Below are 27,428 nucleotides of genomic sequence, written 5' to 3' on the forward strand. Positions count from 1 at the left end.
CTGGGGCAGCCTCACCCCGCTGGCTTGGGCTCCCTCTCACTGGGCGCACAGTTATTGGGATTTATGCTTTAAAACAGTAGTTGACATTTTTTCCAATGGTAAAGTACAGAAACTTTCACTGTGTGTGTGTGACTAGCATGGCTTAGCTGTGTTTTTGTGCAAACACACACACACACACACAGCCCCGTAGACACACACTCAGTTTCCAAATGAATTCACAAACTTCCCTTATAAAACTTCCTTTGAGGCTGGGCATGGTGGCTCAGGCCTGTAATCCCAGCACTTTGGGAGGCTGAGACAGGTGGATCTCTTGAGGTCAGGAGTTCGAGACCAGCCTGGCCAACATGGTGAAACCCTATCTCTACTAAAAATACAAAAAAAATAGCTGGCTGTGATGGCTCATGCCTGCAATCCCATCTACTCAGGAGACTTGAACCTGGGATGTGGAGGTTGCAGTGAGCTGAGATCGCATCATTGCACTCCAGCCTGGGCAATAGAGTGAGACTCTGTCTCCAAAAAAAAAGAAAAGAAAACTGCCTTTGAGCAGAATAACGAAGGTGGCTGTGTTAAATGCCACATAGGTAAGATCTGTCTGCAAGTGGAAAATGGCAGGAAGGGCTGAGAGACACAAGGACTTTGTGAGTTAAAGGGGTGTTCCTGTGGTGACTTTTCCTGTAAAGGTCTCTTGTTGTGTTGTGTTGTTTCACAAAAGATTAGAAAACGGTGGGGCAATACTAAAAATAAAAATATCTCAGCTGCTTCTAGAACATTCTGGATGTTCTGCCTTTTGCCAATAGTGTAACATTTTCTTTCAAAAAAGTTAGACTTCAAGATTGCTTTTGGTTCTCCTACCACAAGCCCCACCCCACCTCTTGCCTCTCTGCCTGCCCACTCCACTGGTTTCTTCCCAGCCCCAAGGCCTGACCTCCTGGGAGTCACGTCTCCAGTGCCCTCCTCATTAATGGCCTACGCTCTGAGCACTGACCGTGACTACAGAAGACACAGCCCCCCTCACCCTGCCTTCCCCTGTTCCAGAGAGCACATGCGTCGTGGAGGGATCTCTCTCCCCAAAACCAGTGCCGCTGTCCCGTTCCATCCTCCAGCCCCACTCCCAGTCACTGCCTCCCAGAAAAGGAAAAATCTCTACCCCCAGGGTCACTGGTCACCCCAGGTTCCATGCTCTGCTGTTCCCAAAGGCATGGTCCCACCCGCTGGTCGCAAGCCCTGAGCACCCAGCCGGGGGCATGTTTCCCCTCCAAGGGGGCAGCTGGGCTGGCCTGTCCTCATTTTATTTGCAGCCTGTGCAGGCTTATCCTGCTGGGCCCCTCCCACCACCCCCCACCTCGGCACAGGCTCCATGTTTTCCTCCTACGCCCCTTCTGAGCACCTCACCATCCTCCCTGGCTCCTGTCCCCACCCTGCCCTTCTGCGTTTACCAAGGGCTGCCCCAGGCATTGTGCCACATGCATGACCTCTTTGTGTCCTCACCATATTCCTGAGATGTGGAGGGTTTTATCCCCTTTGGCAGGTAGGGAAATCGAGTATTCCAGCCCAGGCCTGCAGCAGTGTGAAACCTTAGCCACTTCCCACCTGCATTTAGGCGGGGGGCTTTGGGCAGTGGATCTGCCCCAGGAACCCTGCAAGGCGGAAGACCCGTGTAGAGGCCCGAGAGAAGAGGCTGAGTGCCTGCTCCAGCAGCCAGGGCGCTGGTAGGGAGGGCCAGGCCTGTTAGCTTCTATGAGAGACAAACCACCAGGCCAAGCTGATGCGGGCAGTTTCAGTTTCCCAAGCACCCCATTCTGTTCCATCCCCAGTGCCCTCTGGCTGCATGGGGCTGAGAAGTCCCCCAGCCGTGCTTCTCGACAGGTGGGGACCTCAGTCCTGCAGCCTCATCAGACAACGTTCTCATCAGGGATGGATCCTGCCCCTTGGCCAGCACCGGAGCTGTCTGCCTCTCACAAAATCCTTGTCCCTTCTCTGATTCCTGGGGGCACAGGGCTGTGAGGGTCAGGACCACCATCAGAATCCTCACACTTCTGAAGGCTGGGAAGTCCAAGATCAAGGTGCTGGCTGATTCGTTTCTGGTGAGGGGCCTCTTCCTGGCTTACACACGGATGCCCTTGCTGTGTCCTCATGTGGAGGAGAAGAGAGTGCTCATCTCTCTCTGTCTCTTCTTATAAGGGTGAGAATCCCATTCATGGGGGCTCTACTCTTCTGATCTAATCACCTCCCAAGGCCCTGTCTCCAGACACCATCATACCGGGGGTTAGAGCACACAAACACAGTGCTCCTGTCACCCCTCCCAGGGACACCTGGCGCTGCAGCAGATAACTGTTTCCAGCTGCCCTTGGCTGGCTGACTGGCAGCCTTTGGGGCCCAGGCATCAAGATGTCTGCTGTTTTTGCCAGTTTCGAAGCACATATGCGAATCAGTGTGGCTGGAGCTGGAGAGGACCTTGGATTTAGGACGTTGGTTGAAGCCTGAGGACCATTGGTCCATTTGCAGTGTTCCAGCCTCTCTTGGCCTTTCCTAGCATGTTGTCCAAGCCTCAGTGGAAAGAGGATGTCCCTCTGCAGCTAGCCAGAGCTTGTCACAGGAGGGTAGACGTGCAGGCGCCACGGCAGGGTGTGGAGCTCGGGGCTCCTGGGCGCCTGTGTGCGCCTGGCTGTTGTGTGTGTGACTCGGCCGACCCCTGCCCTCCATGTGATGGACACTGCACTTCTTCCAGCCTGTGGCATCCCAAGTAGGCAGTGAAAAGCTTCGAGAAGGTGGGCTCTGGGGACCATGCTGTAATTCCAGGGACCCAATAATCCACATAAGGCAGTTCTTTGATTCTGGGGTGGATCTCCCATGAACGGAGTTGGAGAGCGGCTGGGGTCATGCACAGCCAGCTGGTGGGCAGGGCTTTCTGCAGGCCGTGGGCTGATTTTCCCACCTGCCTTGGTCACAGTGCTGGCGGCAGCAGGATGGGGTCTGCAGGTCTCACAGGAGTAGGCCAGGAGGACCAGGCAAGGTCTGGCTTCACGAGGGGGGCCCAGGAGAGACGACCCCAAGAACCCCTGCTGCTTCCTTGCCCAACTGCCTACCGCAGAGTGTGCCGGACCCCGTGGGGGTGGCTACGAGAGGGTGGCTGCCCTGGACTGTGGTACATTTGACATGTGTCAACGTGACGAGCTGGGCCAAGGCCATGCTGTGAGTGGGCTCAGTGAGAGAGCGCCCTGGGTGGGGTCTGCACCGGCTGTGCAGGCCTCTTGCTGGCAGGCAACTGGCTCTGTCCCCGAGTGGTAGCAGCACCTCCTGTGCTGTCTTTACCTCCCCAGCGGATTCTCCTGCAGGACCTCAAGCTTCAGAGGCAGCAGGCCTTGAATCACTGAGCCTCTCGAGAGGAAACGCTGAGGCCTGGCGGGGTGGGGGGCTGCCCTGGGCCCTAGAGCCAACCATGGCCCTGCCCAGAGAGGCCCAGGTCCCTCCGCCTCTGTGCGGGTGCTTACGGAGCGCTCGGCACATGTAGACACCAAACAGAGCCTTGGTCCTGCGCTGACTGGGTTCACTAGCAGGCCTCATGCGTCCCCCTCCCGGCGGGTGTGGACTGCTGGCCTGGTTCATCTTCACGCCTGCTTCCATGATTCCTCAGATGGTCTCCATAGGTTGTCTCACCTGAGGACAATGAGGTTGCATTTGCACTGGGACTTGTATCTGGGAATATTCTGTGAGGCCTGGTCAGGTTCCCAACAGGCAGGGAGTGTTGGGAAAGCCCAGTGCTATGGCAGCAAAGCCACAAGTGCCCCAAGTCTCAGCCTGATCCGACGTCTCCTTCATGCCTGCTTTCATGAAGCTGGCCACTGTAAATCCCGCACGCTGGGGCCAGAGTGCCTGGGCACATCCTCGCTCTCCTGGGCCGCCTGGGGCCCGCACCTGCCCAGGTATCTGCCAGCCCCCTCACCTGCAGCCAGGCACATTTAACTGTGACTTGCAGAAGTAATAAGCCTAATACAGTTGGCTTTATTTAATTAATAATGATCCTCTTCTGTTCCTCTGTGCTCATAAAACACCCTGCAGGTTGGCAAAAACACTCATAATATTGATCAGAAGTCAGGCGGGATATTTATTTTGTCTTTGCCCCACGAGCATAAATCCTTGTCTACTGCCTCCTGCTCCCTGCACACGGGATTTACAGTGGCCAGCTTCTTAAAAGCATTTGGTAATTAAGGAATAAATATCCATCGGCCTTTGTGGGCTGTGCTCCGTCCCTCCGCCTGACCCCCTAGCAACGAGGCTTGGGGAGAAGGCATGCGTGCAAGGTGGGGGCAGCTGTCAGCGCCCGCTCGCAGTGGGCCAGGGTCTTCCCCTGCCGAGAGAGGAAGCCCCTCTCTCTTCCTCACATATTGTTCCAGCCCCCTCTTCCATGCCTCCCCTCCCAGTTCCTGTTTTGCTTGAGGCAGGAAGCACTCTGGAAATTCCTTGCTGCTAGCCCTCCTTTCTCTCTTCCTCTGTCCTTCCTCTCCTCCTCTGTCACTGTTTCAACACCAGGCAGGTGGGTCCCTCCCGGCTCTGCACCTCACCCCGAGGGTGTTCCTCCATGCCAGCCCGCTCTGCTGCAGAATCTCCATGAAAGTCACTGCTGAACTCTCCCACCTGTTGGCGGGGGCAGGGGGAGATGTTTGCAAAGGGAAGGCTGTGACAGGCTACAGGCACAAATACACAAATTCTTCTTTTGGCCCTGTCGCCCCTGGAGAGAGGGGTTCCAATCAAAATGAACACATTAGACTCGACCCGGAGTGCACTTTCAGGAAAAGCTGTTGCTCAGTGTTTCATAGACGTGCTCAGAAAACCACATTTGTGAGATTCGAAGGCTCGGGATGAAACCACCGAGGGACCACTTTTACAGCACCCCAGAACGCCCCAGCCCTACCCCACGCAGCAGCCCCCGTGAGGACTGAGGGGCCATCCGGCGTCCCACTCACTTGTCTATGTCCCGCTCATCTCCCAGACCCCGCCACAAGACAGTACTGAAAGACGGTCAGAAGCTTTGTGGTTATTTGCTTCAAACTTTCTTTTCTGGGAATCCAAGCCATTAACCTTGTTACCCCTTGGCTACATGCTGAGCCCTCCCTGCCGGGACCAAAACACAGCTGCAGGTGGCTGTGTGTGACCACATCTTCGCAGCTCTCAAATGCATGAGGAACAGAAGTTGGGGCATGGCAGAGAGACAGCATTTCTCTCTGGAGGTGGTCGTGTCTTGGTGTGACTTCGCCAAGCTCTCCACGTGTCCCCAGAGGTCTTGGTCTATCCTTTGCTCGTGACTGACAAGGATTTGCCAGTGCATAGATGACACTGCCACCCGCCGTGACCAGGGTCACCTCTGGGACTCAGCTGCTTGCTCACCCTCACCACCCGGGCACCTGGTACCTGGGCAGCACCTCTGTTTGGGGAACTGGTATCTATATGACTTGCCTTTTCCTTTTTAGTGATTTCCTTTCTCTTCATTCTAAAATTCCATTAAACTATCATTAATCTTTGTAATTGTTGTAAAATTTTAAATAAATTACAAATAATGTTGATAGGGAAGCAAAGGAGGAAGGAAAACCTGAGATGACTGGATCCAGGCATCCCCGTGAGGGCAGAAACGTTCCCGGTCGCAGCGCGAGATGTGTCCTGATCGGCGGCGGTATTGGTGTTCTACACCAGCAGCCATGGGAATGTTCTGGATAATCTCAGCAGCCCAAGGTGGCAGCTGCCAACCACATATTTATATAAAGCATTTGAAATGTGTCTCAAGGGACTGAGTTTTTTACTTTATTTTATTTCCATGAATTCATGTCAACACCCATGTGCAGCTTACAGCTGCCCCAGTGGGGCCACAGCTTTCTTTCTTGGAAGCAAACCCTGCCTAACCCTTCACCAGAGACCAGGACCAAGTGTTGAGATGGCCACAGGGAGAGAGTGGGGGAATGATGCTGTGGATCCACCTAGAACCTCGAAGCCCAGGCAGTGGCTGTGCAGAAGGGAAGAAGTTCCCTAATCTGGGACGCATCAGATCCCTGAGCAGGAGGTCACACAGTGCCATGCCAGCCAGTCTGTCAGCTGTCCCAGCTAGGGGGCCTGGGCAGGGTTTCCCATCTCTGTATCACTGACCTTCTCTAAGATGGAGGTAAGAATAGGACCTTCCGCACTAGGGATTGTCAGAATTAAACCAGATAATTATACCAAAGGCTCAGCCTGGGCCGAGTGTAGTAACTCAACTTGTAATCTCAGCACTTTGGGAGGCCAAGGTGGGAGGATTGCTTGAGGCCAGGTGTTCAAGACTAGCCTGAGCAACCCTCATGGAGCCACTGCACTCCAACCTGGGCAACAGAAAGAGACCCTGTCTCCAAAAGGAAAGACAAGAAAAGAAAAACACACCCTTCTCTTAAAAAAAAAAAAAATTAGAAATTACCTGGGCATGGTGATATGCACCTGTAGTTCCACCTACTTGGGAGGCTGAGGCAGGAGGATCACTTGAGTCCAGGAGTTCAAGACTGTAGTGAGCTATGATCGCACCACTACACTCTAGTCTGGGTGACAAAGCTAGACCCTGTCTCAAAAAATAAAAAAGCCTGAACTCGGTGTGCACATCGCAAATACTAGATAAGCATTGGCTATGAACATTACTGAGACTTTCCCTAGTCTGTATAACAGAGTTTATCTATTTTAATAGTGACTCTTTACGTTTATATAAATATATGTCCATGATCAGCCACCTCCAACCCACCACTTGTCTCATGTAGCATTGTAAATAAAGATGGAGAAATTATGCAGGAAGTCCTAGGTTTATTACTGTCTTAGTCTTCTGGGGCTGCTATAACAAAATACCTCAGATGGGGTAATTTATAAACCACAGAAAGTCTGACTCACAGTTCTGGGGGCTGGAAAGTCCCAGATAGAGACACGGCAGAGTCAGCGTCTGGTGAGGGCTCGGTCTCTGCTTCATAGAGGATGCCTCATTCTCCGTCTTCACGTGGTAGAAAAGGCAAACCAGCTCCCTCAGGCCTCTTATAAGAGCACTAACTCCCATTTATGAGGGCAGGGCCATCACCACCTAGGCCTGACCGCTTAATAACATCTCCTTGGGGAGTTAGGATTTCAGCAAATGGATTTGGGGTGACACAAACACTAGCAATGATCAAACAGCAGACGTCATTGAACATCCCTGCAGGGAAGGCACCCTCACTGCAGCGTTTCCAGTTACTGGGATGAGAAAGGGCCGGTCCCAGCTGGGCATGGTGCCACATGCCTATAGGCCCAGCTACTCAGGAGGTGAGGTGGGAGGATTGCTATCTCTACACACACACAAATTTAGCTAGGCATGGTGGCACACGCCTGTAGTCACAGCTACTCCAGAGGCTGAGGGAGGAGGATCGCTTGAACCCAGAGCAATCCAGCCTGCTCAAACCCAGTCTGGGCAACACAGCAAGACCCTGTCTTTAAAAAAGAGAGAGAGAGAAGACCAGGCACCGTGTCTCAACACTTATAATCCCAGCACTTTGGTAGGTTGAAGCAGGTGGCTCACTTGAATCCAGGAGTTTGACACCAACCTGGGCAAAATGGTAAAACCCTGTCTCTACAGAAAGTACAAAAAATTAGCCTTGCATGGTGGTGTGCACCTGTATTCCCGGCTACTTGGGAAGCTGAGTTGAAAGGACTGCTTGAGCCCAGGAGGTCAAGGTGAGCCCTGGTCAAGCCACTGCACTCCAGCCTGGGCGACAGAGCGAGATCCTGTCTCAAAAATAAAGAAGAAAAGGTCGATCCCAGTATCAGACAGTGTGAAGTGCTGGGAACACTCAGACCTACCCATGGCATCCCCCAGTCACTTGAGGACAGATAAACCATCACAGTTGGTTGGTGCCTTTTCATCATAGTCATCAGTCACGTGACTGGTCCTGCTTAGGTGTATTCTCCATCGGACACTGTAGCCCTGGGCTTCCATATGGTCTCCCCACAGGCTTTCACCCCAGGACCTGTAACCCCAAGACAGAGCCTGGTGCAGCCTGCGTGTGATGATCAGCCCCAACCCTTGCCACAGAGATTGAAATAGAAGCTGTCTGGAGGCTGGGTGTGGTGGCTCACACCTGTAATCTCAGCACTTTGGAAGGCCGAGGCAGGCAAATCACTTGAGATCAGGAGTTCAAGACCAGCCTGGCCAATATAGTGAAACCCCATCTCTACTAAAAATTCAAAAATTAGCCGGGTGTGATGGTGGGTGCCTGTAATCCCAGCTACTCAGGAGGTTGAGGCAGGAGAAGCGCTCGAACCTGGGAGGCGGAGGTTGCAGTGAGCTGAGATTGCGCCACCACACTCCAGCCTGGGTAACACAGGAGACTCCATCTCAACAAAAAAAGAAAAGAAAAGCAATAAAAACTCTCTCTCCCCAACCCTGATTTGCACATTTTCTCTTGTAAACATAAATGCCCCTCTCCATCCCATCCCTCCTGATCTGTTCTTGACTCTACCTTGGATCCATCGTCGCTGACTTGGCTGTCTTGCCGTCTGTGCAGCACCTGCTTTCTGTTTGCAGGCTGACACTGGGCAAGCTGGGAGCAGCATGGGCATCCTGGCCCAAGCTCAGGGGCCCAGGAGTCGGGAGTGGGCACTCACACTCACAGGCGCACACACCGAGGGCTTTCCCACTCTCAGTCTGTGACATGTGCATCTTGTTCCTCACTGGATATGGAGTTTGTTTTTTCCCAGAATATGGCCACCACTCTGCTGTGACATGTGCATCTTGTTCCTCACTGGATATGGAGTTTGTTTTTTCCCAGAATATGGCCACCACTCTGCTGTGACATGTGCATCTTGTTCCTCACTGGATATGGAGTTTGTTGTTTTAAATATGTAAATGCTCCAGGTCCCCTCAAGAGTCAGGTGTTACCAGGAATGGTCAATAAAGTTCATTACTGTCATCCTAACCCCCACACTGAGTGCTCTGATTACGGGGAGATAACACCTTGCCAGCGGAGTCATGTGGTGGATTTGGCGTGGCAGGCACTAAGTATGTGGGTTGCAGGTGGGGAGTGTCCGAGAGAATTGTCTCTGGGGTAAACGCAGGGAAGCCACCTTGACCAAGTCACCAGTCCTCAAGCTCAGATGTGCCACAGCCCATCAGGCTGCAGTGCCAGCGTGTCTGTCTCCAAGCATGCAGACCCCGAAAAACCCACGGCTCCTGCAATCCAGACCCTGCACCTACCCAGTGATTCCTAAGTCCCATGCTCAGCGTCTGGCTGTCCCTGTGGATGGCTTCCTGTCATGGCCCAGAGAGAGGTAAAGAGACACCTACAAAAGATGCCTTCTTTTAGGCAGGAGGAGAAGCACATACAAAATGCAATGGTGCCTGAAATGCACCTTTTCTTTTTATTTTGGGGATTGGGTCAGTGCCTTTCTTCCGATGAGTCGCCCATTCCCTCCTTTTCCCTGGCTTTCCTGCGGTTGATTTATTTAAAGGTGTGTCAGCACCACATCAAATGAGGAGCTGGGCCCCCTCCTTTCTGCTGACGGCCGGCCGCACCAATAATTCATTTTTTAGCTCATTAGCTAACAGAGGCTGTGAGCAGTGGTCCTCCCGGGGATTGGAATGAGGGGAGGTGATCTACTGCCAGCTGCCTGCTCTTGAACTGGCCTTCCTTGGGGAAAATGAAAGGCTCGGCCGAGACAAGCCGGGGATCCCAGAAGAAGAATCGAGGCATCCGACTGACCATTTGGGTCTGTGTGCTTAGACGACATGGCTTCTTACTTAGGGCAGATGCTTCTGGGTGGCATAGTCTCATAGAGAAGAAGCCATTGTCAGCCTGTCCCTTGGTCACATGTGACCTGTATATGCAGATGCTAGTGAGAAAGACGGAGGATGCTGTCCAGGGTGCGCGTCGGCTCGGGCTGCCATAATAGCGTATTACACATGGGAGGCTTCAGCACAGGACACTCACATCTCACAGTTCGGGAGGCTGGAAGTCCGAGGTCAGGGTGCCCTCAGGATTCGTTTCTGGTGAGACGAATCTCCCTGGCTCACAGACGGCACCTTCTCCCCGTGTTCTGTCTTTCCTCCGGGTGCGCTCAGAGGGAGAGAGAGACATCACCACTGTCCCGTCCCCTTATACTGGCACCTGGTGTATTGAATCAGGGCTCTACCTTTATGGTGTCATTGAAGCTTAATTCTCCTTGAAGAGCCCCATCTCCACATTCAGCCACACTGAGGGTTAAGGCCCCATCTCCACATTCAGCCACATTGAGGGTTAAGGCCCCATCTCCACATTCAGCCACATTGAGGGTTAAGGCCCCATCTCCATATTCAGCCACATTGAGGGTTAAGGCTTCAGCATGTGAATTTCCTGGGACATGACCCAGCCTCTAATATCCAAGAAGCCTTTATACATCTCAAGGCTATGGGCAGGAGCCAACCAGATGCTGCCCCTGCGACTCTGACAGCTGTGAGGTCATTTAAACCAGCCAGACTCCTCTTCACCCCAGAGTCTCGGCATCCTCTGCACCCTTGGGGGAGCTCACAGGATGCCACCAGGCTTGGCAAGGCCTCTGGCCAAGAGCGGCCCCCCTACCATGCTGAGCATGTAGAGTCGCGTGAGGCTCGTGTTTACAGACAGCCATGATGTAGAAGCCCCCAGCGCCCAGCAGGCCTTCCGCACCTGCGGCCCCTCGCACTTGGTTTGTACGTGCCGATTCTACTGTGAGCTGTGTGCTCACCATCACGCTGAATTATCAGAGAGGCTGTTCTCGTCACTCATAACAGTAACCGCTCTTTGCAGGGGAACCACCGTGGCCATGCTGTCATCCACATGCGTGATCTCAAATCCCAAAACAGCCCTGCCTGGTGTAGACATCCCTGTCCGCATGTGACAGATGAGGAAAGGAGGGTCCAAGAAGGTATTAGAAAGACTACACCCCTACCTAGAAAAAAGCAGACACATAAGCCACAGTCTTCACTGCTTCAGAGTGCAGACTTTGAGCTCAGCGTTGGTGAGATTTCTTCCCCTGCCTGTGGCCATTGAAGAAAGTTCAGGGAGCTAAGCTTTCCCCCTGGCATCAGGAAGGGAACAGCCACAGGAGGTGGCTTCAAGTCACAGCAGGTGGCTGACATGCGTGAGGCTGCTGAGTTAGCACCCAGACAGCCCATCGCCCTTGTCTGAGTCCTGCCTTCATGCTAGTTAAATTTCAGCTGCTAACGAGAATCACTTCTGATGCAGACACAAAGCCCAGTGGCTGCCCCTCACTCCCTGGCTACCTCCTAGTATCCGAAAAAACAATGAAATATTGCAGTTCCAAAGGACTCAGAAGTCAGCATTGAAAGCTTCTGTTTTGTTTTTGTTTTTTTGCTTTCTTTTGTTTAGACAGAGTCTCGCTCTGTCACCCAGGCTGGAGTGCCATGGTGCGATCTTGGCTCACTGCAACCTACAGCTCCCAGGTCCAAGCAGTTCTTCTGCCTCAGCCTCCTAAGTAGCTAGAATTACAGGCATGCGCCACCACACCCAGCTAATTTTTGTATTTTTTAGTAGAGACAGGGTTTCACTATGTTGCCCAGGCTGGTCTCAAGCTCCTGAGCTCAAGTGATCCACCCGCCTCGGCCTCCGAAAAGTGCTGGGATTACAGACGTGAGCCACCACACCCGGCCGAAAGCTTCTGTTTTTAAGTAGCACAGGAAGTTTGGGTGAAGAGCTGTTGGTTCCATCAGGTGATAAAAGCTGCAGAAACAGATCTGGGGGCGTCGGTGGTGGAGAGAGAGGAGGTCACGTGGACCTGGAGCCCGCAGGGAGGCTGACCCTGCTAAGGAGTCACCAAGGGACTTGGTGCTTACCTCCTTCCTCTGCAGGGTTCCGAGATGACACTCTCCAATACGAAAACCCCGTTTTCTGTATCTGAATTGTTAGAGGGTTTCAAGCCCTTATGAACCACCGGTTCCAGCTCTTGCAGTAGTTTCGATAAGGAAGCCTGAACCTTAGGGGCTGCCCCTTCTCCCATCCGCCTCCAGGCCCTCTTCCTAACTTCATTACAGAATCCTAGAATCTTTCTCTTAAAGGAGGCTTCCAGAATGATATACATTTTTAGCCCCTCAAAACCTGGACCCACCTTTTATTACATAGTTTATTACAATGCTGATTTTTTCCGTAAGTTATTGGGGTACGGGTGGTATTTGGTTACATGAATAAATTCTTTATTTTTTCTTTTTCTTTTTTTTTTTTTGAGACAGTGTTGCTGGGTCGCCCAGGCTGTAGTGCAGTGGTACAATCTCAGCTCACTGCAGCCTCCGCCTCCTGGGTTCAAGCAATTCTCCTGCCTCAGTCTCCTGAGTAGCTAGGATTACAGGTGCGCACCACCACACTCGCCTATTTTATATTTTTAGTAGAGATGGGGTTTCACCATATTTGTCAGGCTGGCCTTGAACTCCTGACCTCCAGAGACCCACCCTCCTCAGCCTCCCAAAGTGCTGAGATCTAGGCATGAGCCACCACGCCCGGCCATGAGTAAGTTCTTTAGCAGTGACTTGTGAGACTTTGGTGCAGCCATCACCCCGGCTGTATCCATTGCACCCTGTTTGCAGCCTTTTATCTCTCACCCCCTCCCACTCTTCCCCTCAAGTTCCCAAACTCCATTATATTATTCTTACACCTTTGTGCCTTCATAGCTTCGCTCCCACATACCAGTGAGAACACACGATGTTTGGCTTTCCATTCCTAAGTTACTTCCCTTAGAATAATGGTCTCCAATCTCATTCAGGTTACTGCAAACGCTGTTAATCCATTCTTTTTTGTGGCTGTATAGTATTCCATCATATGTATATATGTATATGTGTTTGTGTATATATGTACGCATATATGTGTATATGCATATATATGTATGTGTGTGTGTGTACATACGTATCTCACAGACAGTTTCTTCATCCGCTTGTTATGGGCATGTGGGTTGGTTCCACAATTTTGCAGTTGTGAATTGTGCTGCTATAAACATGCGTGTATGAGTATTTTCTTTTTTTTTCCTCTGGGGAGATATCGAGTAGTGGGACTGTTGGATCAAATGGTAGTTCTACTTTGAGATCTTTAAAGAAGCTCTACTAGCTTACATTCCCAGCAGCAGTGCAGCAGCGTTCCCTGTGCACCCCATCCACGCCAACATCTACTGTTTTTTGATTACAGCCATTCTCGCGGGATTAAGGTGGTAGCAACAATGCCGAGTTTTAAAAGTGAAGAGCAGCTCGTCAGGTGTGTGTCAGCTTGGTAGTTGAGGTGAGATGTGAGGCAGAGTCACCCCAGCAGTTCCAGGGAGAGCATACTGACACAGCCAAAGGTTCATGAGCCGTAGGTTTGTACTCATTCTTTGGCTGGGGTGTTCAAATATAAAAGAAAATTGAGTAATTGCAGTTAGCACTGTAGCTACTATGTTAAGTTCTCTGGTTTATCCCTGGGTGATTTGGCAACGACTCTTAAAATCAATCAGAGCGGAATAAAATAGTTGTGATTTTAATGCCTACCAAAAAATGAGAGTTAGCAAATTGGAACTTGAAAATCTGGACATATCCTTCACCGCCATCCCTTTTCATTTAATTCACGTTTTGCTCCTTCTCTTTTGTGATTTATGAAATGCATCAACAAACGTTTAATGCATTTTAAATAAGGTATTTAAAATAGTATCAGAACGACTTCTTTTTGTCTGTCTCCTTAATCCGTATTTCCCAGATTTTGTCAGCGCTTTTGTGCGCGCGTTTTTGCCCTAGTGGGGTGCGGGGGCTGCCTCTGCTGCATTTTGGTGGCTGCTGTCAGTTCTCAGCTGTAGCCAAATGTTTGTCCTGGAAATCTCCAAATGAAAAGAGTCGGGGGTCACCCTGGGGTCACTCACATGTACCAGGAAGTGAAGCAAAACTAATCCAGATTTACTCCTGGAAGAATTTGTTTGCCTAAGTATTTAAAAACAGATTAGGGCTCACTCGACACTAGATCACTAGGTGCAGTGTAAACACGGGTAAAAGGTGTAAACAAGGCCTTTCCTCTGTGCTTCGGAAGCAAAAATGTCACGGGTAATGAGTTTTCTTTCTAGACTTTCGCAGAAGCCCTGAGTGATTTCTCCCTGTCGTTTGTAGCTCTGTACTCTGATTATTCCCCTGGAGAAACTTCTGAATTTTAGGAGGGGGCGATTGTGAATCAGCGCATTATTGAAGTCTCTGTGGGGAATTGCGGTCTCTTCTTACATGTAGGGCTTTTCTTTCTTTTGTCTGTCTTTTTCTTGCTTTCTTTTTCCTTTTCTTTTCTTTCTATCTTTTCTTTCTTTCTTCTTTGCTTCTCTCCCTTTGAGATGGAGTCTCACTCTGTCACCCAGGCTAGAGTGCAATGGCGCAATCTCATCTCACTGCAACCTCTGCCTCCCGGGTTCAGGCGATTCTCCTGCCTCAGCCTCCCAAGTACCTGGGATTACAGGTGCCCACCACCACGCCTGGCAAATTTTTGTATTTTTAGTAGAGACGGGGTTTCGCCATGTTGGCCAAGCTGGTCTCAAACTCCTGACCTCAGGCGATCTGCCCACCTCAGCCTCCCAAAGTGCTGGGATTACAGGCATGAACCATCATGCCCAGCCTCTTTTCTTCATCATCCTGGTCAAAAAGGCAGGTAGGGAGCACTTCCCTAGCCAGGCTCTGCTCTGGGCTCCTTGTAAAATTTCAACAGCACTTGTAAAATCTCACACTGTTTGTAAAACTTCTTGTCCCCACCACCTCACCTTTTTTTTCCCTTCTAGCTGTGCAGCAGAGTCTTTTTCAGCATCTCTCACACTCTTCGTTGAGAAACCAGAAACCATCATCAGTAGCCACAGAGTCCGGGAGCTGCTCGCCTGGGCTCCTTCCTTTGGGTCAACATAAACAGGCCTCGCTTCCGGTTTCCTCCTGCATTTCTGGAGCTTCTCGTGTCATCCTGTCCTCTCCTCCTCCTCAGCCCTCCCCACAGATGTGTATCAGAGTCCCCGTCCTCTGTAGAGGAGGCCAGCTCTGGCAGCCCCATCTCAGCCAGGTTGTGATGCTGGGGGCAGGGGACAAGCACCAGCATCATCTGCTCTCCACATCCCCGGCCCCATCCACCCCCTCCCCAGCTTCGTCCTCTCCTCTGCGCTCAGCTCTGGCTTCCAGGAACTTCCTGCCAGCTTCCCAGGCCCTGGAACAATTTCCCTCAGAAAACCCCACCATTTGTTGTCATTTAAGGAATTCCTGACATCTGTCCCCTCCACTTAAGCCATCCCCAAGTATCTGCAGGTTCCAAAAACTGCATCTCCCTTCTAAACCTCCTCACTGGAGACTCAGCCCTCTCCTGCGGGAGTCTGTTGCCATGTTTTCTGAGGCTGAAATGGTTTGGAGACCCGGGGAGTCCACACGCACCGCCTGTTTCGGAGTTTGGAGCTAAGAGCACATGGTCACCCCCAGGTGTAGGAAGCGCACTAGCTGTCCTACCCTCTGACTCGAGCCAGGTGTCCTACAGTCCTGACTTAGTCTTTCTTGCTTAAAGTGAAACTGAGCTCTCAGCCCTGGAGCTCATGCTTCCATCATGCGGATCCGAGGCAGTAGGGTGGCTCCCCCATACGTCCGGGTGTGCGAGGATCCAAGGCCACGGCCTTGAGCCCTCACTTGATTGCTTTCTTTCCAAGGACAGCTTCTACGTGAAAAGTGACAGAAATGGAGAGCACCAAGGCAATGTATGAGCCTGAGATCAGCGGCTCTCACAGCTGGGGGCTATTAGACCCCCTTGCAGGGCTTGTTAAAATGCCCGGAGAGGTTTGGATTCAGGGGATCTGGGGCGAGGCCTGAGAACCTGCATTTCTGGGCTGATGATGCTGGTGAGGATACTGTTTTGTGAAGGTGGATTAATCTCTCCCTCAGGGGGCTTTGTGCCCAGTGAAGACCCTTGCTTTCTGCTATTTCACTTCCCTCTCGGTTCCCATGTTCTCTCGCCTGATGGTGACCACACCTGTCTGGTGGCTCTTTGCAGGGAAGAGAAGGAACGGTGGATTCGTGCCAAGTACGAGCAGAAGCTCTTCCTGGCCCCGCTACCCTGCACAGAGCTGTCCCTGGGACAGCACTTGTTGCGGGCCACCGCTGACGAGGACCTGCGGACGGCCATCCTGCTGCTGGCGCACGGCTCCCGGGACGAGGTGAACGAGACCTGTGGGGAGGGAGACGGCCGCACGGCGCTGCACCTGGCCTGCCGCAAGGGGAATGTGGTCCTGGCACAGCTCCTCATCTGGGTAGGTGGCCGGCATGCCTGGCAGGGGATGGGGCTGCAAGGGGCACTCTGCTCTGTTCTGCTTCCGTGGGCATATTTCTGGCAGAAGGCTGTTCTCCGTCTGCAAGTGGGAAGAGCGCCTAATGGCAAACTGAGATCGAAGTGCACAGGACCTTATGGAGCGACAGTTGGTCCTCCGTTTACAGCACTTGCCGAGTTTCTAGAAATTGCACGTTTGGGATTGCCCCTTGTCAAGCAGGGTTGGGGGTGTCCCACTTTTTCATTTCCATCATCTTCTGTGGGAAAGGGGTTGTGTTAACTGGAGGGCTCATAGGGTTTCCCCTTTTCCAAACCTTTGGTGTTTTTATTCACTTAACCCAGAAATACTGGACCCTAAACTTTGAGGTTTGATGTGGTAGGAGTTTGTCAAAGGGCTTCTTCTGAAGCATTCTGATTAATTTCTACTGGGAAAGTTGTTCCTTACATTCCTCTTGAAGCATTTGTCACAGTGCTTGAATGAGCGAAAGAGAAGGATAAAGCGATTGTGCAGAGGTCCTTCCTGTGCCACCCGGGAGCTGTGTCTGAGAAGCCCATGCCCACGTAGGGGCTGCCTGTGGTCCCCTGGGGCTTCAGGCACGGCAGTCCCCACCCAAGACAGGCAGAAAGCTGCCTGCAGGGAGGCTCCCCAGGTGGGGAAGGCAAGTGTGTGCACAGGAGTTGGGGGCAGCACCCAGAGATGGGTCACCAAGCAGGAGGCTCTTCTGCCTCCACCCGCAAGGCAGGATGGGTCAGCACAGCAGCGGGTTCTACAGCAGCACGTGTAGAATGCTGCAGGTTTCTGCATGTTTCTGATCTGACTTTTTTGGTGGGTGCAGTGGGAGCTTGTACAGAGATGAGATGTACAGATACTATACCAAAAGCACTCCGATACTCACTTCTGCTCATCAGTCAACATGTGATGTAATACAAATGAAGACTCTTTTGTAGTATGCTAGGGCTGCCACAGCAAAATACCACAGACGGGGTGCAGACGTTAAACCACAGACGTTTATTTTCTCACAGTTCTGGAGGCTGGAAGTACAAGACCAAAGGGCCGGCAGGGATGGTTTCTGGCAAGGCCTCTCTCCGTGGCTGGCAGACGGCCGCCTTCTCCCTGTGTTCTCACAGGGCCTTTCCTCTGCACTCGCTCCTGGTAGATCTTTCCTCCCCTGACCACCTTCTTTTTGAGACAAAGCCTTGCTCTGTTGTCCAGGCTAGAGTGCAGTGGCACAATCATAGCCCACTGTCACCTCAAACTCCTGAGCTCCAGCAGTCCTTACACCCCAGCCTCCCAGCTAGTTTAGACCACAGGCATGCACCCCCATGAATGATAATTTTTAAAAAACTTTTCATAAAGCTAAGGTCTTACTGTATTGCCCATGGGTTTTGAACTCCTGGCTTTAAGCAATTCTCTCACCTCAGCCTTGCAACGTGTTGGGATGACAAGTATGAGCCTCTACACCCAGCCTCTTCCTCTTCTCATCTAGATACTAACCCTACTGTGACCTCATTTAAGCTTCTATACCACCAGAAAGGCTCTATCTCCAAATACAATTCTAAAGTACTGGGTGTTAGGACTTAAACATATGAATTGTTGGTGGGAGCGGGGGACACAGTTATAAATTACAGGCCATCTTTCCTTCCCAAATTACACAAAAATTCCTTTGATGGCTGTGGTTCCATGCTGTTGAGTGGCCTCTGAGTCCCGCACATTGTGAGTTGGCTGAAGTGGAAGTGAACTCACTCTTTTTCATGAGCAAAAGCCTTAAAACTATTGTGTGCTTTAGCCTGGTATTTCCCCCTTGTAACCATCACTTACTAATCACAGACCCTGAGAAAGATTCTGTGTGAGGACACGCATCAGGGACTGTTTCTTCTAGTGACAATTTTTACCTAATGTCCAGCAGGTGACAGGAGAGTTCTGAATTGGGTTCTATGGTGGAATACCATATGACTAGCATGCGTCATGCTTTTGTAGGGTGGGGAGACAGGGTCTCACTTTGTTGCCCAGGCTGGAGTGTAGCAGTGTGATCTCAGCTCACTGCAGCCTCTGCCTCCTGGACTCAAGTGATCCTCCCACCTCAGCCTCCTGAGTGTCTGGGACCACAGGCACACACCACCGTGCCCAGCTAATTTTTTTTAAATGTTTCTTTGTAGAGGCAGGGTCTCCTGGCGTTGCTCAGGCTAGTCTTGAGCTTAGACTGTGCTTCTGAGTCATTTTAATGATGTAAGAAAATGCTCACAGTACAGTGATCAGTAAAAAATGAAAAAGAAAGGATACAAATTACTTGTATAGTTTTATCTCAGTTCTGCATATATACAGATTTTTAAAAAACCCATTGGAAGGAAATACACTAATTCACAGAGGTTATCGCTGAATAGCAAGATTCTGGGTGATTTTTTTCTTCTTGCACTCTTATTTATGTATTTTTTTATAATGAAAATTCCCTCTGAGATCAAAATGATTTTTTTTTCTTTGCGCAATTGGAAAGTCAAAATAGAAACAGCAAAACTAAAGTTATCCCAAAAATATCCTTAACATCGCACAAAGGAGGGGCTTGCAGTTGGAAAAAAAACAAAACAAAAACACTCTCTATCCTTAAAAGGATACGCTGGCCACGGGTGCAGGCTGCCACCAGCGGGTTCCAGCGCCCCAGCTAGTTCTGTAGCTGGCCCTGCGGTCCCAGCACAAGCCAGGTGCAAGGGCTGAGAGATAGCTTCCCTGCCCTCTCCTTCATCACATGCCCTGTGACACTAACGTGGGCTCTGTTGCCTCCATAGTACGGGGTGGACGTCATGGCCCGCGATGCCCACGGGAACACCGCGCTGGCCTACGCCCGGCAGGCCTCCAGCCAGGAGTGCATCGACGTGCTGCTGCAGTACGGCTGCCCCGACGAGCGCTTCGTGCTCATGGCCACCCCCAACCTGTCCAGGAGAAACAATAACCGGAACAACAGCAGCGGGAGGGTGCCCACCATCATCTGAGGGGCAGCCGTGCCCGCCTGCCCGCCCGCCGCACCCGGCACACGGCAGCCTCACCACATACTCGCTCGGAAGTCACAGCACGTGAGTCCCGTCGCATCCCCTCACTCTTCCTGGTGGTCGCCTCCTCCCACCCACCCACCCACCCTCACCCCAGACAGAATCACAGAACCTGGACATCCTCGAGGGGCGAAGAGGCGGCTGGGAGACTGCAGAAGACGCGGCTCCTTTGCGTAAACTCCCCTAAAACACAAACAGGAGAGGGCGTCCGGCCTCGGCTCTCTGATGATAGCACACGGCGCAGGACCCTTGTCCTGGTGGCACAAGAGACGGGGACGCGAGGGGGAGGGGAGCGAGGAACAAGGAGAAGGGGCAACTTTCCTTAACTGGCAGTTAAGCACATGAGTACATTTCACCTCTACCAAACGGAACACTTGGATTCCATCTCTTCTCGGAGGAGCTTGACGGCATAAATCAGAAGCAAGCACAGAGTTTGTCAGGTTTGAAGCCCCTATGATGGTATGTGTCAAATCAGTTGTAGCTAATCTGTCCAGGGAGAATACCGGCTTCATTACACTTGTATAGTTGAGTTCTTCCAGCATTACTGCTGTTTAATAGAACATGATTAGTCATCACTGAGAAGAAAGCATATTAGCCGAGGAGGCAGTTACGCGGCGCGCTCCGGTGATTGCCACGATGTGATTGCAATACTCTTAGAAGCATCATATTATCCCAGACATGTTCTTTCAAGCCCTTGGAGCCCTCCTTTCTAAATTCACTGTCATAATTTAGTATCTGTTTAATTTTTCAGTCCAAAGAGAGGAAATCAGTCGCTGAGTATTATTTGACGGCGGTCTCTTTGGTGCAAAATGGGAAAAATAAATAAGAATAACTCAGAAATTCAAAAGGAAATCACAAATTCAGCAAATAATAGCATTTCGAGTATATTTCGTAAACTAAGTAAATACACAAAAGGCTATTTTTTCCGACCATAAGAGAGATTTTATGTCCTTCTGCCGAGGTGGATGTGTTCGTCTCAGGCCCTCCTGGGCCGCATTGCCCAAGTCACACAGGCTTCCGTATTATGTATTTAGATCAGATGTGTGAAAATATATTTGAATAAAAGAAGTTCATAAATATGCATTGATTTTCGTACAGACAAATGGCACCTCTCTTAATTTATAAATTGAACTGGATGTGAACTAATAATGTGCAACTAGTTGAGATAAGAGGGTTACAGATCATTGTACATGGAAAATATTCCCAGCAGTAAACACTTCCATTAATGTGATCTACGGCTTTTAAAAAGGAGCATCTCAGAATAAGATGGTGGTACAATTTGCTTATTAAAATTGAGAAAGGGGGGAAAAAAAGACACACTGGAGTATATTAGAAAGGGAAAAGAAGGAATGTGGTTTCTCGTGATCGAAAGCATGATTTAGATCAGACATGGTTTTGCTAACTAAGTCCAAGGGGCTCTGGTGGACGGGGTGGTTTTCTGAATGCCAGACCGAGGTGCCTTAAGAAGGCAGCTGCCGATGGTTTTGTGGCACAGACTGGCTCCTGAGAACCAGACGACCTTGACCTGGCAGCCCGGCCCTCTGCGCGAGTCCCCGGCCGCTTCAGGAGTCAGCTGCCTTCAGTGGTGGTCACCAAACGTAGTCAGCCAAACCATGCATCCCCCGGGTTTAAAAGAAAACGGGGTGGCTTTGCCCGGAGCCGGTTGGCAGTATGACAGTGTGGGGAAGGGTTGTCACGATGGAAGACCCACATAGCACAGAAACGCAAAGCCACACGCGCTGGCAGCCTCCGGGGCGCTCCTTGCTCTCGTATATTAAACCTTATGTTTTATAAGAGTTTTTCCTCTTCTTTCACTTTTTAAAAAAATTAAAGTAGGTGGGGAAAAAATAAAGCTTTACACAGAATTTATATGTGGGTAAATGTTTCATGGAAATTTCTAATCTTAACAAAGCTAAGCGGAGATCACTCGTATCCGAAAGTCTAACAGGTCCAGAAGCCACACGTCTGAGAACCTTGACGACAGTCCCATCGTCCTGCCACTCAGCTTTTCAGTCTGCGTTTCATCACTGTGTAGCTGTTGTCAGTGTGAATAGAGAAGAAGGGTCATTGCCTATTTTTGAAGCACGCGTTCGTGTTCTAATCCACTAGACACATTCGCCTCCACACAGCCTTTACTGTAGACTCTGTAGTGAACACAGATCTAGTATAAATGAAATTCTTAAATTATTCCATTGTAGTCAATCCCCACTATAGGAATGCTTTATCATAGTGAAGCCTTCTTTTGAGAAGAAACGGAATTCCTTGTGGCTTCTCTTCGGGATGTATATGAGTGTGTACATATTATTCTATGTGTTTATAATATAATATTTTCCCAAATGACTTCTTATTTCACTTTGCCTTCCACACCTCAATGCTAGATTGTTTTTTTTCCCTTCCCGGCCCCCAGCCTGGCCCACACGGGCTGCCATGACTCCTTAGAAAACACAGCCCCTCCCCACTCCCAGTGACGTCCATCTGCTCCACACAGCGGCCGCTTTCTAGGGCCCAAGTTTTGGTAGCAGAAGGAAAGGCAGTTTCTAGCGTCTTTCCAAATAAAGAAGACGGGTGGCTAATCTGTTCATATTTCAGTGTCTAAGCAGAAGTCCTTCCTTTGCTGACCACACCCTGGTTCCCACTTTCAAGCTAATTATCACCAAGGCTGGGAGAGGCAAGGACCGAGGGTGGAGTTAGGAATAACTCGTCTGAGAAGGGGGTCGAGTTTCCTTGTTCATTTCCATGTTCAGTTCTGTGGCGTGACAGTGACAGGAGATCACCAGGGCAGGGTCCACCTAACCTTTCCTGTGCAGGATAAAAATTCCCTCTTGATGAGAAGCAGCCAGCCGGGGGAGGCACTCAAGCAGCCTGTGTAACCCCATGGGGAGCTGGACACATCTGCTCCCCCACACTCAGCTTCTTGGAGACTGAACTGCAGCGGGGGAACGTGTGATGCAGACCCAGGAAACCTGCAGGGCCAGGACGCAGTGATTCTGGCCCAGGTGCCCGGGTGAGCGGATGGTTTGCCTAACTAACCCAGCGCTCCAGTCCCAGTCCCTGGTCCATCTGTTTCGTCCCAGGAAATGAGCAGCTTGAGGGTGAGCAAGTGACAAGTTCCTGAGTCATCGGCCCCAAAACCAGTGCACTGTCCTGTCTCCCAAGCGTGTGCACGACGTATATGCATCGGAAAAGCAGGTGAAGACGGTGGGTTCCTTGCCATTCGAGGGGTTATTAGACATAGAAGAGGGCGGGATCTTACTGAACTGCATTTCCTTCGAGGACCCCAGTCCACAGGCCAGTTCTTGGCAGTGGCTTTTCAGCACAGGAGGCTTGCATGGAAGCTCTCTCTTCTGAGATTTGGCCCGGCCTGATGAGGGCTGCACAGTTCCAGCTTCTGTCATGCAATGTAGATAGCACTCTTCCGGTTTTTGTGACATCTGCACATTTGGGGCCATTCCCTATGCCTGCATAGGAGCTGTCTCTAACCTCAGTAGGTTAGAGACAGAGAAAGACAAACCCCTAGGCTCACCCGGCCCTGCCATCCCTCCAGCCCTAGGCAAGCACCCAGCTTCCTGGGCTCTTTTTCCTCAACTGTGAAACTTGCAGGGTGCCGTGAGGTTTCGAACCAGTGTGATAAATGTCAGCCTCACACCTGGCCAGGGAAGGATGCCGGGGAAACAGGAGCACTTGTTAAGAACAGAAACACTGATGGGACCAAAGCCAGAGCACATGCCAGGAAACCTGCCTGCGGGTGATGCTGGCCCCCAGCCTGCATCCCAGGAAGGCCATGATGGGCACGTTTGCCAGCTACCACCAGCAGAGCCCGGGGCCTCCTCTCTCAGCCTGCCAGTGCCCTGCCCTGGGCCTCCACATGTGGAGAACAGTGTCAGAGGGTAGGGGAGGCACCCAGGAGGAGGCCTTGCTCCCCAAGAGCCCCTTCAGAACCTGCTCACTTTTCTCAACATGTATCTTTTGCTTTGTAGTCTGAGGTTGATTTTCTGGAGGCAAAGAAGGGGCTGAGTTCTGCCCTCGTGCTGCTCGCGGGTGCTGTGTCAGGGCCGAGGCGCCTCTTTCGTCTCCCCCACGGACTGGTGGTGTTGGTGTGGACAGCATCCCTCCCTTCAGATGCCACCTTCCCATCGCCATGAGCTGCTGTGACTCATGCGTGCATTGGGCCTCGCTTGGCACTCCCTGCTCCCATCTGAAATCGGAGCTTGCTGGAGGGCACCCCGGGCTGGCCGGGCCGTGCATGGCTGCAGGCCCTGCCCTCTCTCCCCCTCCCCAGCCTCCCATCTGACCCCACTAGAGTGACCTGCTCAATGTGCAGCCTCTGCTGTGCCATAGGTGCTGTGGGTCCCCATGCTGCCCAGGACTCCACCTCTTTTCCTCTGCATTTAGAATGTTCTGGAAATGAGGGGAAATGCACATTCCTGCCGCAGCAGCTAGGAAGCCTGGCAACTATGTAACTTCTCCTGAGATGGGGTATGATCAGGCCTCAGCAGCTACTCAGGAGGCAAAGCTGTTTGGAAAGCAAACCCTGCAGCCAAATGGGCCGCTTCTCCCCGCATGGCATCCGCTCTGCTTCCGTCCCTCACCCCCAAACACGTTGTGGAGACTCTTCTAGAACGCGGCGGGGTTGTATTGATGGCCTTCAAGCAAACAAAGTGAAAAGCAATCAGGAAGGAGTTCAGATAGAAAAGTGCTGGAGACACCTCTTTCCTTCAAAGGAAATATCATTTATTTCCAGCTGCCGCCTCGGACGGGGCTTTTACGTGTTGTGAAGTCACATCTTGAATGATTGTCACCCCATCCTTCCCGCAAAAAATAGGGGCCTTTGGCTCCAAGGTGTGCATTTCCCACCTTCCATGGCTCGCGCTGGGATTCCTGAGTGGCTTTCTTCAGGGAGCCCTTACGGTCATGTGTCTTTAATGCCATCCTGTCCTGCCAGGCCAGGCCAGCACACCCAGGTGTGGCACCGTCCACAGCAAGTGGGGCCGGGAGACCCCCCCCTGCCCTGCCCAGCCCAGTGGGCAGCTCTGCCCCAGCCCTGCTGTGTGCCCCATGGGGATGGGTCCTCTGTCATTTAACCATGAACATTCCAACGAAATGTCAGCTTTCCTCCCATGATGAGGGAGAGAGAAGGGGTGCAGGTGTATCTCCTTGGAGTAGCTGGATCATAAAGAAACAGCCCTCAGATGGTACTTCCAACAGTTACGGAGAGATCATGATCGCTGGCCCCTGGGGTGCTGCGCTGTGATTAGAGAGAAATGGCCAGCACCTGTCTGTGATTAGCCAGGAACCCCTGTGGCAGACTCCTCCCCTCCCCATAAAGAAAGAAGTATTTACTTAGATATTATTGTTTCAAAACAAACTTTTTTCCCTTAGAGAGAAGTACTGCCCTTAAATAGATGATTGAAATATTAATACCCCCTCCATTTAATCAGTATGTCTGCGGCTTTCTTCAAATCACGTGTGCGTCGGCAGGTGATTCTGGAAAGGGATTCTGTGAAATCAACAAGTCTTTTAAACCTGCGAGTTGTATGAGAAAGTATTTAGGTTCACCAGTATAGTGAACACCCACCCTAGAGCAGCGGTAAGCAAACATACAAACCCTCCTTCCTGCCTTTCCCTGTGAGGTGCTGGTTTTGGTGTAACCTGGCAGCACTTGGTTTGAGGTTTTGCACCTGTTGGGTAGAACTGTTCTTGTCTGAGGCTCTGGAAGCCCCAGAGCTCAGGCCCATGGGTGCTGGGTGAGACCAGCGGGCAGCTGTGGCATCCGGACTTGGGACACCCAGGCTGGGCAGCTGTGCCATGAGCCCAAAACAGGATGCCCTTATGAATGTGAAAGAGGCTGGCTCAGGGCTTGTTTTTCATTTTGGCCTGGCACAGGGCATTTCGTTTTGGCCTGGCACAGGGCGTCTGTACAAAGCACTCCCCACCCCCCAACCCGAGGATGGTGAAGCCATATGATAGACACTCCTTGTCGAAGTCCACGTCGGACTGCTCTAGAATGTGCCGTACAAGGGACTCCATGACCTTTGTCTTCAGATGCAGGTGAAAGAAAGGAACCGGACAGGGTGTGAGTGCATAGGGGACTCTTCCCACTGGAACAAACCCCCGTAACACACCAGCTGTTCGGAACAGCTGCCCCTAAATGAGATTAAACCCTCGTCTCCCTGGTGCCGAGTGGTCCACACTGGCCCAGGAAGCTACCGTCTGAGCTGCTTGGGGAGCTGTGGCAAACAGAACACACTGGAAGCCCACTCGGTCAGCAGCTGGGCATGAGGATGGCAGGGGTCTCGGGACCTGAGGAAGGCTCATGGAATCCTGATGGGCCTTGCACAGAAACTGACAGGCAGCCCAGCCCCCCGCCCAGCACCACAGCCCTGGACTGTCCCCTGACATTCCTGGAGGTGCCTGGGAAAATGCATGTCCTGCCTGGGCTCTCGGTGGGAGAACAGAGAAGGCTCCAAGGGCGTCGTGAGCCAGGGCCAGTTGGGGGAGCGGGTCTCACAAACCAGTCAGGCTGGCACATGAGGGGCCTCGCCCAACCCCAGGGGTCCAAGCAGGGTCTCGGCATGGCTGTTCTGAGGGTACACAGGTGACTTGAGAGGGGTGGGCACTGGCATGGTGGATGGCAGAGTGCATTTAGAAGCTGCTTCGTGGCATTAACAACGGGGAGAGGGACCAGCACCGTAATGTTAGAAAAAATTCCTTCCTGCCAACTTGAAAAGCATCAGTCTCCCTCCTTCATGGGTTTTCGTGTCTAGAATACATCTAATTCTCCAGATTGAAGCCGTCCCAGCCCTGAGCACCTGAGCACTGGGAGGCCCTTGTGGGGCTCAGCCTGGAGAGGGGTGGGTCGATCCGGTCCAGGGGCCAGGTCTCCCGCCCTGGCTCTTCCCTTCTGCCAGCTTGGAATTCGGTTCTCATCTTGCCACGGGGATGTGTTTCCTAAAGGGGAGCTGGAGCAGGTCAAAGGTGACAACTGAGACGCACTTCTAGGCGGGGGCAGGGAAGGCCAACCCACCCTGCAGCCGGTTTTCTGTTTCTGTAAATAGTGTATAGAGATGGAAGGCAGCCTGGGTTTATCCACAGAGGGGTTTTGTTTTTCTGGTTGTTTTCTATTACCTCATTCAGCAACTTTATGTCTCACAATGACTCGATGATGCTTTATTTATATTGTTTGTACTGTAATTAAACCATTGACACATTTCATTCTGCTTGTTATTTCATATGATCTCGTTTTGATTAAATATGCCAGTTTGTTTTTCCTGCCTTGGGATTTTTTTTGTGTGTCCACTGTACAGTATTCTAAGGGAAAAAGAAAAAGATGTGTAAAGTAACAGAGAGAGGCGGCTATGGGGTAGAGGCCTCTTTCTAATAAAGAAATGAAAATACGTCTATGCTGCTTCTGTGGAGTTTTTTTCTTTTTTGGTGGTGGTGGTGTTGGTCATCTGTCACAACTAATTGTGGTAAATGAGAGAGAACTCGGGCTCTGTCTGCTGCTGGCAGGGATTGCCCTAGGCCCCAGGGAATTGGCACACGCTTTGGCAGTTGGAATGATGAAAGAGATCGGGAGTGTTTCTTCCGACTTCTTCCTTTACAAGGACAGAAACTCCATGAGGGTGTGCTTTCTCCAGCCAGGGCTGGCTGGGCTCAGAAGTTCCAGATTCCTCTGCTGTATCTTTGCACTGAGCCACACCGCCCCAGGAGTGTTGTGAGAACTATCCCCAGCAGGTGGCTGGCGGTAGACCCACCCCAGGACTACTCTGCTGTTAATACTGTTACCATCATTAATATTACTGTAGGTTTTGCATACGACATACATTAAATCTTCCCGCTCCCCCCCAAAAAAATTCAGAAAACTATAAAGAAGGTAAAACTCATCTAAGATGCCACCACTAGCTGGGCGCGGTGGCTCATGCCTGTAACCCCAGCACTTTGGGAGGCCGAGACGGGTGATTTCACCTGAGGTCAGGAGTTCAAGACCAGCCTGGCCAGTGTGGTGAAACCCTGTTTCTACTACAGATACAAAAATAAGCTAGGTGTGGTGGTGCATGCCTGTACTCCCAGCCACTCAGGAGGCTGACGCAGGAGAATCGCTTGAACCCAGGA

The 27,428-nt window shown here is 51.4% G+C and overlaps 1 protein-coding gene across 14 annotated transcripts in view; it reads left to right on the forward strand.

Annotated features, from left to right (window-relative positions):
* The window catches only part of AGAP1 (ArfGAP with GTPase domain, ankyrin repeat and PH domain 1), a 639,539-nt gene extending 612,825 nt beyond the window's left edge, over positions 1-26,714 (forward strand). For all 14 annotated transcript variants that reach the window (XM_054258069.2, XM_054258070.2, XM_054258072.2 and 11 more), the window contains 2 exons: positions 16,002-16,257; positions 19,056-26,714. In XM_054258069.2, the coding sequence (XP_054114044.1) occupies positions 16,002-16,257; positions 19,056-19,259 (460 nt within the window). In that variant the 3' untranslated portion in view covers positions 19,260-26,714. The remainder of the gene's footprint in view (positions 1-16,001; positions 16,258-19,055) is intronic.
* The last annotated feature ends 714 nt before the right edge of the window (positions 26,715-27,428 follow it).

Source organism: Callithrix jacchus, chromosome 6 (assembly GCF_049354715.1).
Source record: "Callithrix jacchus isolate 240 chromosome 6, calJac240_pri, whole genome shotgun sequence".
NCBI classification, from domain to species: domain Eukaryota; kingdom Metazoa; phylum Chordata; class Mammalia; order Primates; family Cebidae; genus Callithrix; species Callithrix jacchus.